Genomic DNA, 14,316 nt, shown 5'->3' on the forward strand with positions numbered 1-14,316 from the left:
TAATGAAGGTACTGCTTGGCTTTATGAATCTTTCTTTCTGGGGCGGCACACAATCACCAGAGAGGAAATGAAGGCACACACATTTTAGTACAGCCACAGACCGTTTCATGTTCGAGCTCTGCCTGAGGCTCTAACACTGAAACCCAGCAATTCTGTATTCTGAAACTGTAAGGAAAACAAAAACCTTCCCTTAAGTTTTTTCATGTAAGTGACTTAACCACAGCAACAATAAAACACTGAATATATTATTTAATGCTATGCGCGTATGTGCATATCAGCATGGAGACCACTATCAGGCTCTTAATATCTTTACAATATCGTGTTTCTAAGGTACCTCTCAATTCACTTAAATTAATGGGTAGAAATTTAAGTTGTTAACTAGACCTACTAGTGTTTGAGCTACTATTTTTCTTGGTATATTTAATGGGATAATCCTAGATCTTGAATTACTATTTATTTTAGCTATTTGTATTTTAAACTTTCAATTTTATACACAGTTGCTTTCCAAAAATTATTTACACTTGCACGCCATATATACATCACTGGCATATTTGTGAAATAAATCTTGACCACACACCAGAATTCCCTTCTGCCCTTTGAAGAACTCATACATACAGTATGTAACACACTTCAGTCCACATCACTTGACACCGTCAGGAGAAAGTCTTCCTCATTACTTGTAAGTCTCTGTGCTGCAAATCCTCACTCAGTATCTATAAGATTTCTTTGAGTCTTTGCTAGACTCCTACGGGAAGAGGAGCAGGACTGGGGTCTGCAGAAATGCACATATTTTGGGAGGTTTCATGTGCAACAGTGCTCACACACACTCCTTGCACTAATCTTTAAGTGACTGATGTGCAAAGTCTCACTAAAGATTACTTTCTCAGCGAAGGGTAAAGACGCTTTGATTTCAGTTTATTATTTGTCATATAGAATATGCTGTTTGTCATAAATGAAATCTCAGATAGTAAGAACAAAAGTAAATCTGAAGAAATTAAATCCTAAAGCCAAACAGCAACAACTGAAAATATATTAAATTGTGTGTGTAGTGTGTATATGAATGTGTGTGCACATGGATGTGTAAACAAACACCAATAAAACACCTGTCTATCTTCTCTATCTTTTTATGTGAGCAGTTATTGTATCTTTTCTAAACTGGGTACCTTTTTAAATCTAGGTTTAAGTCATATGCCGGGTGGGTTGGGAAGCCCAGGTACACATGTCAGGAGCTAGACACCAGGCTAGACTGGCACGCTGCTGGACCAACTGCTGGACTACTGTCTGGCACCACTACAAATCTCCCCTCTGGCGGCTCGTGTTCCAGCTCCTGACAGGGCCCTCCCATTTGCTCTGCATCAACTTGGGCAGGCAGGAAGGCACAAATGGGGATGGTAGAGCAACAAGGAGCTGCTGTGACCACAGCCGGTGCCAATGACCTGGCACACAACCCACCCTTTCCCCTTCCTCCTCTCTTGGCACTGAAATCAGAATTTACAAGTACCTAAAATATTCTGAGTAGCAATTCTGTGAAGTTTGCCTATTTTGTTATCATTATTTTTCAATTTAAAATTTAATTAGCTCTGAATGTTAAGAAAGGAAGACTTTTCCATCACTCCTTTGCCCCAAGGACAGCAGTATATATTTTGGTAGATACATTCTAGGACACATCAACATAATTCCAAATGTACAGAGAGAAACTGTGCAGAAGAAATGGAAACTATTTACTACAAATAGCAGTTAACTATTTTATTCTAAGGAAGCATTTTTTAATAAGATAATTGGGCTTTAAGAATTTTATTTGTAGAACACCTCTATAACACACACACACACACACACACACTGTTCTCTTTAAGAACATTTCCTCTCAATGCTGAGACCAATCTTAAAGTCTCGTCATGAATACAGGAACCCTTCTATGTACAAAGTAAACATCCTGCTTTTATGTTCTTCAAGAGCTAGGTAACACCCCCACTTTTTTTTTTTTTGTCTCATTCTTTATCTCCATCCCCAGGTGAAAGAGCCAGTGACCCTGTTCTGCTCAGTGATCATGCAACATGGCAGTGAGTTCTGAACATTTCTGATTGTCTATCTGGGACATCATGATGTCCGAAGTCATCACTGACCTCCTGCAGTAACCCTGCGATCAGCTGAAACACATCTCAATTCTCCAGTCTGCCAGTTGGAGAAGAATCTTGTCTCCTGCCAACCAGTGGCCTAAAATGTTGAATCCAGTTTACATTTTAAAGGTCAAAGCGAGAACAGTACTATCTACTTCAGGGCCATGAGAAAATTAAAATTGCTTCTAATTTTTTTCTAAATCTTAACTTCTTGTTCCCTACCCCTTGTTCTATCTCCTATCCTCTCAATACTCCAGATACATTAAGGAGTCACAAGGAGCTTGTGATCTTTACTGCATTATCACAAGCTTTTTAGCATTCAAAACTCATGCCCAGTTAGCTAATTTTTTATATTGAATGACTGGAAAAGCCAAACCTCTGCAAATGTTCAACCTAACTATGGAAAAACAAAATAGGACTTTGCTGACATTCCTGATCTGCTTCTCTTCAGTGATAGTAATAAAGCTACAGACATAAAATGAGGCTAACTTATGTGCCATATTCTTTTCAAAGAGCTATTTTTAGTATGACTGTGATGTGTGTGCATTTGTTTTTGTTTTTAAAATAATGTTGCACTTTTATATAACCATATATTCAAGGTCTTTATCATTCCAGGAACATGAAGGTTGTGCATTTAATCTTAGCTTGGTTGTAGAAGATGTGATTCACAAGGTAGGAGAGATAAAAATAAGCCTGCAGCAGAATGGTGCCGCATCATCAGAATTCAGAAATCTTATCAACAAATGGAAGTCATTCTTCTTTATTTCTTAAGCGAAGCAGTTTCATGTAAGATAAATCACTTTCAGTCAGAATAGTCTAACACACAAAATGCATCTTTTTGGCATGTATATTCTAACACTACTTTATACCATGAGGTTAAAATGAGAATAATCTCAGGGTTCTGTGTTAAAAGTGACACAAGTTAAATCTGCATTATTTCTATTGTTTGTCTCCTAACCATAGAGTCTCTGCATGTATGCTTGTACAGAAGAGGCTCTTACCGAGTAATCAGTATCTCTTGACTTTCAAGTAGCACATTCTAAAGCCTTATAGAAGGAAGTAATTTCTGGGATTTGTCCTTTCTGTATGTCTAACAATTGGATTTTGTTTTAAGCAACAAGAAAGTCTGTCACATACAATCTCAGAGGACTGGGACACTAAGTCCCAGATATATGGGCTTAAAAAATCCACTTAGCTATTCATGTTTTAGTTTTTCTACCTTGCTAATATTTGGGGTTGGAAGTTGGTAAAATTGCACCCAGCTCTCAGATTGTTATCTTTGTGAGTCGTTCTTCTTTGGATAAGGTAGGGAGTAGACTGATAATTGAAATACAGATGAAGAGGTGAAGTGAACATAAGTGACTCTGCCTTCCCTTTGTTGGCTCCTGCTGAATACTGTTTGTCCTTGACAGCACTGCTTGCTGCATCCATGCCCTGCGTTTTACAAACCCTGCTGCAGGACAGCTGCAGTAGCTTCTTCCCTCTCATGATGATGAGATGCTCTTGCCACTTTTCGGAAACACCGATTTTTATTTTATTCTCTCTCTGTGTCTGTCTCTGTCTCTGGCTATTTCTCTCTCTCCCTCTTCTCTCTCTTCCTTTTCTCTCTCTCCCTCTTCTCTGTCTTTCTCTCTCTCTTCTTTTTTTCTTTTTCTCTTAAAAATTATTTGAGAATGCCATACACGAATACATTGTAATGACATTATTTCTACCCATTCTCCTCCTCCTGCCATCTCCCACCATGTTTCCCTAGCGTCCCATCGATAATTGCATTCACAAGCACACAGCAATAACTATACATCTATAGCTATTGAGTTTAATTAGTTTTTCTGTTCTTTGCATGTTTGTAGGGTGAGGCTCTTTCCCTTTTTTTCCATTACAAAATACTCTACAGTACTATGTTCACCCTAAACTCAGGGTTTGGAGGCTTAACTAGATTCATTAGAAATGGTGTTCTGGATGGACAACTGTAAAAATAAAAGCTATTTCATTTTTTATAAACCTAGCTGGTGTAACTTGTACTCAACCATAAATGAATCTGCATTTATTATTTCATCTTCAGTTTATATTTACAAATACAGAGAGCCATCTCCTATAATAAAAGTGAGTGCTGAATATTTTTACAAGCTATTATAACATTTACAAAGAGTACTATAAACACACACACAAGATGTGACTATGTGGTAATGAAATGAATTCTCCTATGTGGCAGGGAAGGCTCATTAGCATATAGCCAGGCTCTGTGTTGTGCTACAGAAGACATGTGTGGCATTACTTACTAATAGCTCATGCTGGCACTAGAATATTTGTCTGTAAGTCCCTTGGTCTTTGAGAAAGCAGGCATCCAATTGTGTGTAAATTAATAGCTTGGTAGAATCAAAACAAGAGACCCAAAGAAATATTTTCCTTTCTTAAGAATATAGTAAAAATATATTTTCCTTGACTACACATTTTAGCCAGCGTTTGTTTTATCCAATATTATGTAAAAAGTGTTCCTCATGTCAAAGAAAAGAATACTTTATAGGATTCTTAGTAAAAGACATTTGAGCTTCGCTTTTAATGATTTCACTCTTTACATTAAGGCATGATGAGCAAGCGGGAGAAGAATGGATGTATATACTTACTTTCCTCATCCAGGAGACTCTCAGTAGCAGACAGTAGCCTCATCCTGTCTTCTGGGTTGGTAATGTTTAATTCAATGAGATGACTTTCTTTGATATCCTTCAAGTCATCCACAGTTTCATAACCATTGAGCAGAAGTGTTGAAGTGTATTCCTATAGGTGGAGAGAAGTATGTATTATCTGTAAACTAGTAGGGCTCAAATATTGTGTTTTCTCTACATTGGAATTAAGTATAGAAATGTCTACAATAATCAAAACAATGGAACTCTTGTTTAAGCCCATTTTATATATACTAGTTTCCTCCAAACAAACTCTAGAGCATTTGATAGAAAATACTTAAACAGTGTGTTGACAGACAGTAGAGTCAATTAGTAGCGCAGAAATACCAATTAAGAAAAATATAATTTCTGTTGTCAGGATGAATTATGTACATTATCAAAGTACTGCTGAGTTCATTTTTACAAATGGAATGCAAAACTGTGACTGGAATGAGACTATAGTGTATGCTGTACTATATGGCATATTATACCATTTATCGAGAGTTCTCTTTTAAAATGTAATAATAGAAGTAAATAAGGTTATAAAATAGACAGTTGGAGTGCCAGTGGTGCGATGGGTTCAACTGAAGTGCTAATAAAACAAACTTTTCTTTGAAATAACTGCTAGAACAGTAATAATCACTGTTTCTTGAATTACCTTGGAGATCTTATTTTCAGTCATTTTCTTCGCACTTCATTTTGCTTTCTCTACTATAAAATTTCAAGCTTCTTGTCATTTTTCCTCTCAATCTCACAGATTTTACTATATTTTTCCTTTCCTCTTTATCATTCTCACTTAAATTTTTCCATGGTCTTCTATTCTCCTAGATATTTTTTTTTTCATTTTTCATTTCCCTTTTTTGCTTTTCTACATTTATTTGTCTTGTCACTGGCTGCTAAGTACCATTAGGGTTTAATCCAAAGGGTGCTATGTTAAGACCTGTCCTTGCATAATAAAAGTAATCAAGGCAAAATAAGAGCTGTTCTAGGAAAACAGATTTTCTTTTGCTGTAAATATATTTTTAACAACTCTGCATAAATACTAATCCACTCTCCTCAAGTATTCTCTCCATTTTCCAACAAAATCAAACATACCAAAAGTTTACTAACCTGAAGGTCAATCGTCTCTAAGAACTCCTGCACGGTCTTGGTGTCCTCTCTCTTACTGCTTCTCTGTGGTTTTACTTTCTTAGGAGCTGCTTCCTCTTCTGAGATAACATCCACATAAACAAACTTGAAGTTTCCTACTTTATTGTTCAGCATCCCTGTCCATGTTCCCATTGGTGTTTTGCAGATAATGTCTATGATGTCTCCTTTCTAAGGACGAAGACAAATACAAATCAAATTCCAAAGCACCATCATGCTGTAGTAATATGTAAAAAGAAAGGAGCTGTTGGGAATTTAAAGAAATGAGAGTAATAAGCTCAAGGTGTTTGGAGATTACAAAAATTGATGTGACTTCAATTCTTTGAAAGTTTTCACTGTGTAGTGAAGAAAATGCCCACATGCTTGAGGATGCTTTTCTTGTCCTTGTATCAACTCACTGACTTACATTTGTAGAACAATATACATGATAAATTAAATATACTATTATTTTGAACCCACTGCATATGTATTGGGTATAGAGTGTGCAGCATCAGATAACTGCTTTAAGTATTACAGGAAAAGAAACAGCAATATTAAATGACTTCTCAAGAGCCTAAAAGAGGGTAAGGATGGGGTCAGACTTTTCATTCCTCTTCCTAAATCAGCATTGGGCCAAATCATCAAGTCATCATCCAATCTGTTCTCTTAAAGGGGAGAAAGAAGCTATGGATTCCGTCCATGATTTTAGCTCATCTAACATAATTCATTTACAGTCTAAAATAAGTCCACGTGAACAGTTTTCTTCACCTAAAGTAATGCAAGTATAGGATTTACTAAATATGTACCCAAAGTATTCATGCAGCCAGGTTTGCTGCTTGATTCTTGAGGCACTGATGGCGCTCTTCCCACCAGTGTCACGGTAGCACTGAGCTATAATCGGTGGGGGCCCATTAGGGAAAGCTATTTCTAGGGCCTAAAGGGAGCCCTAACATTCCAAGGTACTCCAAATAGAAGAGAAATAATCTATTTATTCTGGACAAAAGACCACCTCTTGGTAATTGGGTATACCTTAAGCCATGTTGAAAGAAGAGTGCTCAACTTTCCTGAATTGGCACCCCTAGTACAGCACTGCAGACAGTCTCCTGGCTCTGTCTGAGTTACTCAGAAAAGCATAACTTTCTCCTTCCATAAGCCTACCTTTTCTCTAAGTGCACCTTCCCTAACAATTTGACGTCATTCTTTCTCTGATGCCTACTTCTACCATTTGGCTGCTTCTTTGTCATGTGGGTGAACCTCTACACAGAGTTAATTCACAGGGCATGTCTTTCTCTGTTCCTTTTCTTCTGCTTCCTCTTCCCTGTAGCTGCTAAGACTTACAGCTTGCTACCCTGTTTTTTTTGTTTGTTTTTTTGTTTGTTTTTAAGTATAATCAAATTTTCCTCAACTTTGAGTCTATTTTTAAATTCTTTTATTAAGGAGACTAAGAAATCCACATAGGAACTCTGATTTCCCAGGTAATATGGTAACCTCACTGGGATTCCCCAAAATTTCTGATAACATCAAGAGGAGATATTACACAGACTGAAAAACCACAATGAAGTTTTCTTAGAAGCATGAACTAGGCAGACTGACATGGCCAAACCAGCTTGCATTTTGTATAGTCATCTAAGACTACATTTGCCTATAGGCTGCAGTTACTAGCAAGAGTAAAATTTGAGCACAGGGGTCTTTCCAGAGACTCATACTACAACCAAGTACCAGACATGGAGATAACCTAGAACCCCTACAAAGATGTAGCCCATGTGGGTTACAGAGTAATGGGAAGAGGGACTGCCTCTGGCATAATCTGATTGGCCTGCTCTTTGATCACCTCCCCCTGAGGGGTGAGCAGCCTTACCAGGCCACAGAAGAATGACAATACAGGCACTCCTGATGAGATCTGATAGACTAAGATCAGAAGGAAGGAGAAGGGGGACCTCCCCTATCAGTAGACTTGGGGAAGTGCATGCGTGAAGGAGGAGGAGGGAAGGTGGGATTAGAAGGGGAGGAGGGAGGGATTTATGGGGGGATACAAAGTGAATAAAGTGTAATTAATAAAAGTTAAAAAATTTGAAAAAGAAGAATTAAGTGGCTTTTAAACATGTAATGACTGAATGCATAAAAAATTTCCAAAACTTGAAAAAGGACAATTCAGATTTTATATTTATGTATTTTGATAATAAAAACAACCTACTTTTAAAATACAAAAAAAATTCTCTTGCAGCTATTTCTTTATAAAGAAAACTGATTTCTGGGCAAATGAATGTCTGTTTGTAAGAGTCATATATGCTCCTTTGAGATACAGCTTTAGATCCCCAAAAGATGTAACAGATCCCAATATTTGCTGGATTTAAATATTTGCTCCTTGGAGCTATGCTTAAGTTTGCATCTTCCTGCTAGCCTGTGAATGTGATTGATGTGAAACACAATTTTATTTGTTATACTTACTTAGAATTGAGTGTGATTGAAAGATACGATCTCTTTGATTTGGTATAGTTTGTGTGTCTGTCTGGGTATGAGTCTTGGCATTTCCACTTTTCATTTGAGAGAATGAATTAGCAAACCAGATGCCATCCAACAATGAGATCAGCAAACTCCACAAAGTGCTGATGCATTTCTAGGTGTGGTACTTCTTTACCGGGTCTTTCCTATCATATTTTAACTTTCATGTTTTGTACCTCATATCTTTTAAACTTGCTCATTTCAGCAAAGCTGACAGGTGACCCAGGCAAAGAAAGACTCAGTCAATGTACTTCCTCAGTGGTAACTGTGGGTTCTTTGTTGTGTTGTATGAGAGATCCAAAGGATCGTCTTGGTGGCACATGGACCAGAGAGCATGAAAAACTGTCTTCTACCAGCAGTGTGGGAGCTTGAAGTAGGACTTCAAGTCTCAGGGGGTCACAACATGGCTGGAAGCCTGATTTAACCCAGGGATATCCTTGTTCAATAAACAGCTGAGTCATACCTAGGTTTATGACCTGCAAAAACTGTGATTAAATAAATATGTGTTATTTAAAGCCTCAGAGCTGAGGGTAATTTGTTGTAAGAAGAATTCGGGGCGGGGTTTTCATTAGAAAAAAAGAGTTGTGGTTGCTCATGGCAAACCACTTAGAAAGAACTGGAGCTTTGCAGCCAAGTCTGGTTCCCCATGTCTTTCTTTGCTTTGCTGGGTTCCTGTCTGAGAGTTCTATCTTCCTTTTCTCTCTTTTGCTTTGTTATTTTTACTTTGCCATGTATCAGGTGGGAGTATCTGGCTGGCCACCTCTGAAGACTGCAGCGTTTAGAAGAATGCAGACAGTTCATCTCTCTCCCAGTTTCTGAACTTATATTATTGTGGCTAATGGCCACAGTAGACTGATCGCTTGCATCCCACCTTATGCTAAGTTCAAACTCTTCCCTGGAAGCTGGTCCAGCTTACTGTATAGGAAAAACTTCCAGATTCCATCAGTCCTTAAAGTATATCATGCAACTAGTGTTTGGCAAACCAGGAAGCATATGTAATGTTGGCCCACCTTGATTTTGAGGGAGTCAGTGTCATAGGGACTTGGTGTGAAGTCTGTGTGTACTCTGGCACGGCCACAGAAAGGCCCCGAGTAAGGGCTGTCATCATCCAGTCGGAAGCTGTCTCGATTACTTGTTCCATCTGAACAGGTTGTTATTCCACCTGATGAAGGAAATGTTAACATTTCTTGTAAAAGGTTCTTTGCCTCCTGCACCTAGAACTGAAACAATGGATGACGATCTTATGTAGCTCCTAGTTAAAGTCCTGCAAAGACTCTGTTCTGAGGTAGTTTTGACACTTTCCCTGCCAGTCTGAATACTCTTTTCAATTCTTGTTACAATCAGGCCTCATTTGGACACTATGATCTGATCTGTCTTAGAGGGCATAAACAATGCCTACTTGCTAAGTTGGAGCAAGGTATAGGTTCAAACCTTTAGCTACACAGATAATTGTATAGTTGAAAACTAAAAAAGAATTCAATCAAAACCGTTCTATCATTTGTTATTATTGATCATAAATGGTCAACACATGATATTCTGGGATTTCCTATAACTTACATAATTATAAAAAAGTATAAAACTCAAATGATAGCACATGCTAGTAAGGATGTGAAGAAAGGATAACACTCCTCCATTGCTGGTGGGAGTACAAACTTTTACAACCACTTTGGAAATTAATCTGGCACTTTTGCAGAAAACTAGGAATAGCCCTCCCTCAAGACCCAGCTATACCACTCCTGGGCCTACACCCAGAAGATGCTCTACCATACAAGGAAATTTGCTCAACTATGTTCAGAGCAGCTTTATTTGTAATAGCCAAAAATCTGGAAACAACCTAGATGTCCCTCAACCAAAGAATGGATACAGAAACTGTGGTACATTTACATCATGGAATACTACTCAGCCATTACAAACAAGGAAATCATGATATTTTCAGGCAAGTTGATGAAACTAAAAAAAGATCATCCTGAGTGAGGTAACACAGACCCAGAAAGACACACATGATATGTACTCAATTCTAAGCAGATTTTAGCATATACTACAGGATAGATAGATGTATTATAATGCACAGACCCCAAGAAGATGAGTAACAAGGAGGAGCCAAGGGAGGATGGTTAAATCCCACTCAGAAGGGGAAATAGAATAGACACAGGTAGTGGTTGAAGAAAGGGAACAAGATAGGAGATGAATCTCAGAGAGAAATGATGGCAGAGATCAAACCTGGGGAGAGTGGGGGTGGGAGGATGGAAGGCTTGCAGAGAAAAGAGAAGCTGTGGGTAGGGGCACCTTTGTTATAAGCTGGAGACATCTGTCTGGGAGGATATGAGGGGGACTTTAGCTGAGACTCTAGTAGCAGCAGCTTCCTAGACTGGACTGGACATAACTCCTAGTGGAGGGAGGAGAACACCAACCTACCCACAAAACTTCGATCTGAAACTTGTCCTGCCTGCTGGGCTATGATAGAACAGACAGAGCAGAGATTGAGGGAATGTCCAACCAAGTCCTGGCCCAATCCAAGACTCATCCTATGGAAGAGAGCCAACCTGTGACATTGTTAAGATACTTTGCTAAACTTTTAGACAGGAGACTATCAGAGTTGTCATCTGAGAGGCTCCACCCAGCGACAGTTTGATGCTTAGACTCACAGCAAACATTGGGGGAAGCATGGGGAGTCTACTGGGAAAGAGGGGGAAAGGATAAAAGGATATAGAGGTAACAGGATCTCCACAAGAAGACCAAAAGGGCCAAATAACCAGAGCCCAGAGGGGCTTTTGAAGACTGGAGCACCAACTAAGGACCCTGCATGGGCTGGACCTAGGTCCCCTACATATATGTAGCCAATGGGCAGCTTAGGCTTCATGTGGGTTCACTAGTAAGGGGAGCAGGGGCTGCCTCTGACATGGATTCTGTTGCCTGCTTTTTGATTACTTCCCACTGATGAGACACCATTACCAGGCCATGGGGAAGAGAATGAATTGATGAGCTGGGGGAGGGGGTGGAAAGAGGAGGGTGGTAGGGAAAGGAAAGGAGGAAAGGGCTACCATGAGATATAAAATGAATAAATAATTTCAAAAACAGGTCATCCACAGAATTCTTACTGTGGGCCAAAGGCCATATGAGAGAAATATCTCTGCTTATAAATGGCAATACTTTTGTTTGTCATAAGAGTGGAGAGGTCATTTGCAGAATTGTGTGAACCTCCAAACTACCCTAAACAGCCTGAATGCTTGTTTTCTCGTCCCTTTCCTTTCTGATCTTGAATTCCAGGTAAATCAAAACAAGTAAGAGCAAGACAAGGAGAGAGAAGCATTCCGTTTCGCTCCCTTTTGCTTCCCTTTTGTAATGTCAGGTCTGTTTGCAGTGCGAGAGGCCAGTTGTTTCTAGCACAGCTCCAGTTTCCTCACTTCCTCCTGCACGCTGACCTTTTGCTGCTCAAAGAGCTGCCATGAATTGTGAAATAAGGCAAAATTCTGTAATTTCCACATTGGGTAGGAAGGGAAATAAAGCATTTGAGTAGACCGCTGTCTGCCAGTGCCTCCATTCTGGATGAATGTGAAGGTGCAGGCTTAGCATGGCACGTTGGGAGAATTAATTCTTCCCACATTCAGTACCACACCTTGAATTTGAAAACTTCCAACAGAACTGGACACTTATGAAACCCAAATAGAACACACACACACACACACACACACACACACACACACACACACGATCCTTCAAATGCTTCTGCATTAGCTTTTTACCCCAAAATAACTGCTCTGTAGCTAATAAGATTAAAATTAAGGGTATTTAAAACACCTGCGCTTCATGAGCCATCTTCAAATAAGGGAAATAGTTTAAAAGGAAATGGATGGACATCAGAAGAAGGAAAAATAGGGGACAAGTTAGGAGCCTGCCACAGAGGGCCTCGAAAGGCTCTGCCCTGCAGACTATCAAAGCAGATGCTGAGGCTTATGGCCAACTGTTGGGCAGAGTGAATGGAAGAAGTGGAAAACAGTAATATTGGGAGAGGACAGAAGCTCCACAAGGAGAGTAACAGAACCAAAACATCTGAGCACAGGGGTCTTTCCTGAGACTCATACTCCAACCAAGTACCATGCATGGAGATAACCTAGAACCCCTTCACAGATGTAGTCTATGACAGTTCAGTCTCCAAGTGGGTTTCATAGTAATGGGAACAGGGACTGTCTCTGACATGAACTGATTGGCCTGCTCTTTGATCATCTCCCCCTGAGAGGGGAGCAGCCTTACCAGGCTACAGAGGAAGACAATGCAGCCAGTCCTGATGAGACCTAATAGACTAGGATCAGAAGGAAGGAAAAGAAGACCTCCCCTACCAGTGGACTTGGGGAGGGGCATGCTTGGAGAAGGGGAAACAAGGGAGAGATTGGGAGGGGTAGAGGGAAGTAGCTACCGGGGGGATACAAAGTGAATAAAGTCTAATTAATAAAAAAATTAAAATCTCAAAAAAAGGAAATGGAAAAAATAAACTTTGAAGTGACATTTAAAAGTCCTGAAGAGAATGCAGGAAAAATAGCAGTTTACATATAAAATATATACAACACCAGCACTATCAGTATTTTCTTGCAACTATTGTTGCAGAAAATGTAACTGATCTTGAGAAATGTCCTTCTTAGACAAATATCAGTTTTGATTCAGCAGTCCTTACAGTTTCTGCTAATCCCCTTTCTCACCCCACAGGTGACATATCTATCATGCAGTATTATCCATTGCTTCAGTCTCTCCTTACTAACAGTAAATGTAAATGACAGAATTGAACCAAATGTCCTACACTTTGAAAAAAATCAGGAAATTACAAAAGAAAGGAGAGCAGGAATGAAAAAAGGGAGGGAGGGAGGCAGAGAAGGAGAGGGAGTGGAAGGGAAAGAGAGAGAAAGGGAGGGAGGCAAAGAAAAAGGGAGCAAGGGAAGAAAAGAGAGAGGGAGGGAAAGAAGAGGAAGGGTAGAGGAGTGAAAGATAGACAGAAGAAGGGACAGAAAAAAATCAAAGAAGGAACATCAGAAAATAATAAAAAAAATAAAATTTTACTTCTTCATTTCAAATAATTTTATGCCTTTCAAATCAAGATAACACTAGGTTTCCAGAGCACACAATTTTGCTATCAGATTTCATTTCTTAACACAACTTTTTGGAGAAATATTCACAAGAGCCCTGCAGGCTATAGCATAAAAAATATGTTGCTCTATGCTTCGTATCACAATCAATAATAAGTCTGCATATACTCAATGTATGTTCAATGTATGTAGCCTTTTCAACTTCTCTATTATATTTGTTTCTAATTTGATAAAGAACCTCTGGGTGATCATTCCTTGTTCTTTAAATTAGCTTATCCTTGGCTTCATTTCTACAGCACCACCCCTTACTCATTAGCCTTACTTGATGAGCTCTGCCCACTGTAGAGACTATCCATAGAGTCACTGGCTTTGAGGGTGCTCTTCTCTGCACGTGTTCCAATCATGGGATCACTGTTCCGATATGGGAGGGCTTCCTCTCCATTTTCCTCCTCCTTCAGAACAAAACATATCAGAGGTTAAGTGTGCAGATCAGATTTCCATGGAGATGTGCATTGTGTGCACCGACTCAACAAGCAAGACACATTTAAACAATAAAACACTCATGAATACATCAGCATAAAATATGAGAGTCATTAATCTTCAGTTCATTTTCTAGGAAAACAGTTTAGAGTATACTTGGAAAAATTCCCTAGATAAGACATTGCATGTTATGGAATTCAACTGCAATTATAATGCTCTATTTTTGCAAATAAAGATGAATATCATATCAAAACTATTTAATCAGAAATGTTAGATGTATTGGCATCAATGCTTTTTCTGCTAAAGTGCAGTTCTTCTTCATGTTCTCCTTATCTGTTTGCCACCATTACTAATCCT

The 14,316-nt window shown here is 39.0% G+C and overlaps 1 protein-coding gene across 1 annotated transcript in view; it reads right to left on the bottom strand.

Moving 5' to 3' along the window:
* Positions 1-14,316, bottom strand: part of Samsn1 (SAM domain, SH3 domain and nuclear localization signals 1) — a 49,164-nt gene that overhangs the window by 5,929 nt on the left and 28,919 nt on the right. The window contains exons 4-7 of the mRNA XM_060370663.1: positions 13,802-13,931; positions 9,415-9,566; positions 5,888-6,094; positions 4,742-4,892 (exon numbers count right to left, since the gene is read on the bottom strand). Of these exons, the coding sequence (XP_060226646.1) occupies positions 4,742-4,892; positions 5,888-6,094; positions 9,415-9,566; positions 13,802-13,931 (640 nt within the window). The remainder of the gene's footprint in view (positions 1-4,741; positions 4,893-5,887; positions 6,095-9,414; positions 9,567-13,801; positions 13,932-14,316) is intronic.

This window comes from Meriones unguiculatus, chromosome 17, assembly GCF_030254825.1.
Source record: "Meriones unguiculatus strain TT.TT164.6M chromosome 17, Bangor_MerUng_6.1, whole genome shotgun sequence".
Taxonomy (NCBI): Eukaryota; Metazoa; Chordata; class Mammalia; order Rodentia; family Muridae; genus Meriones; species Meriones unguiculatus.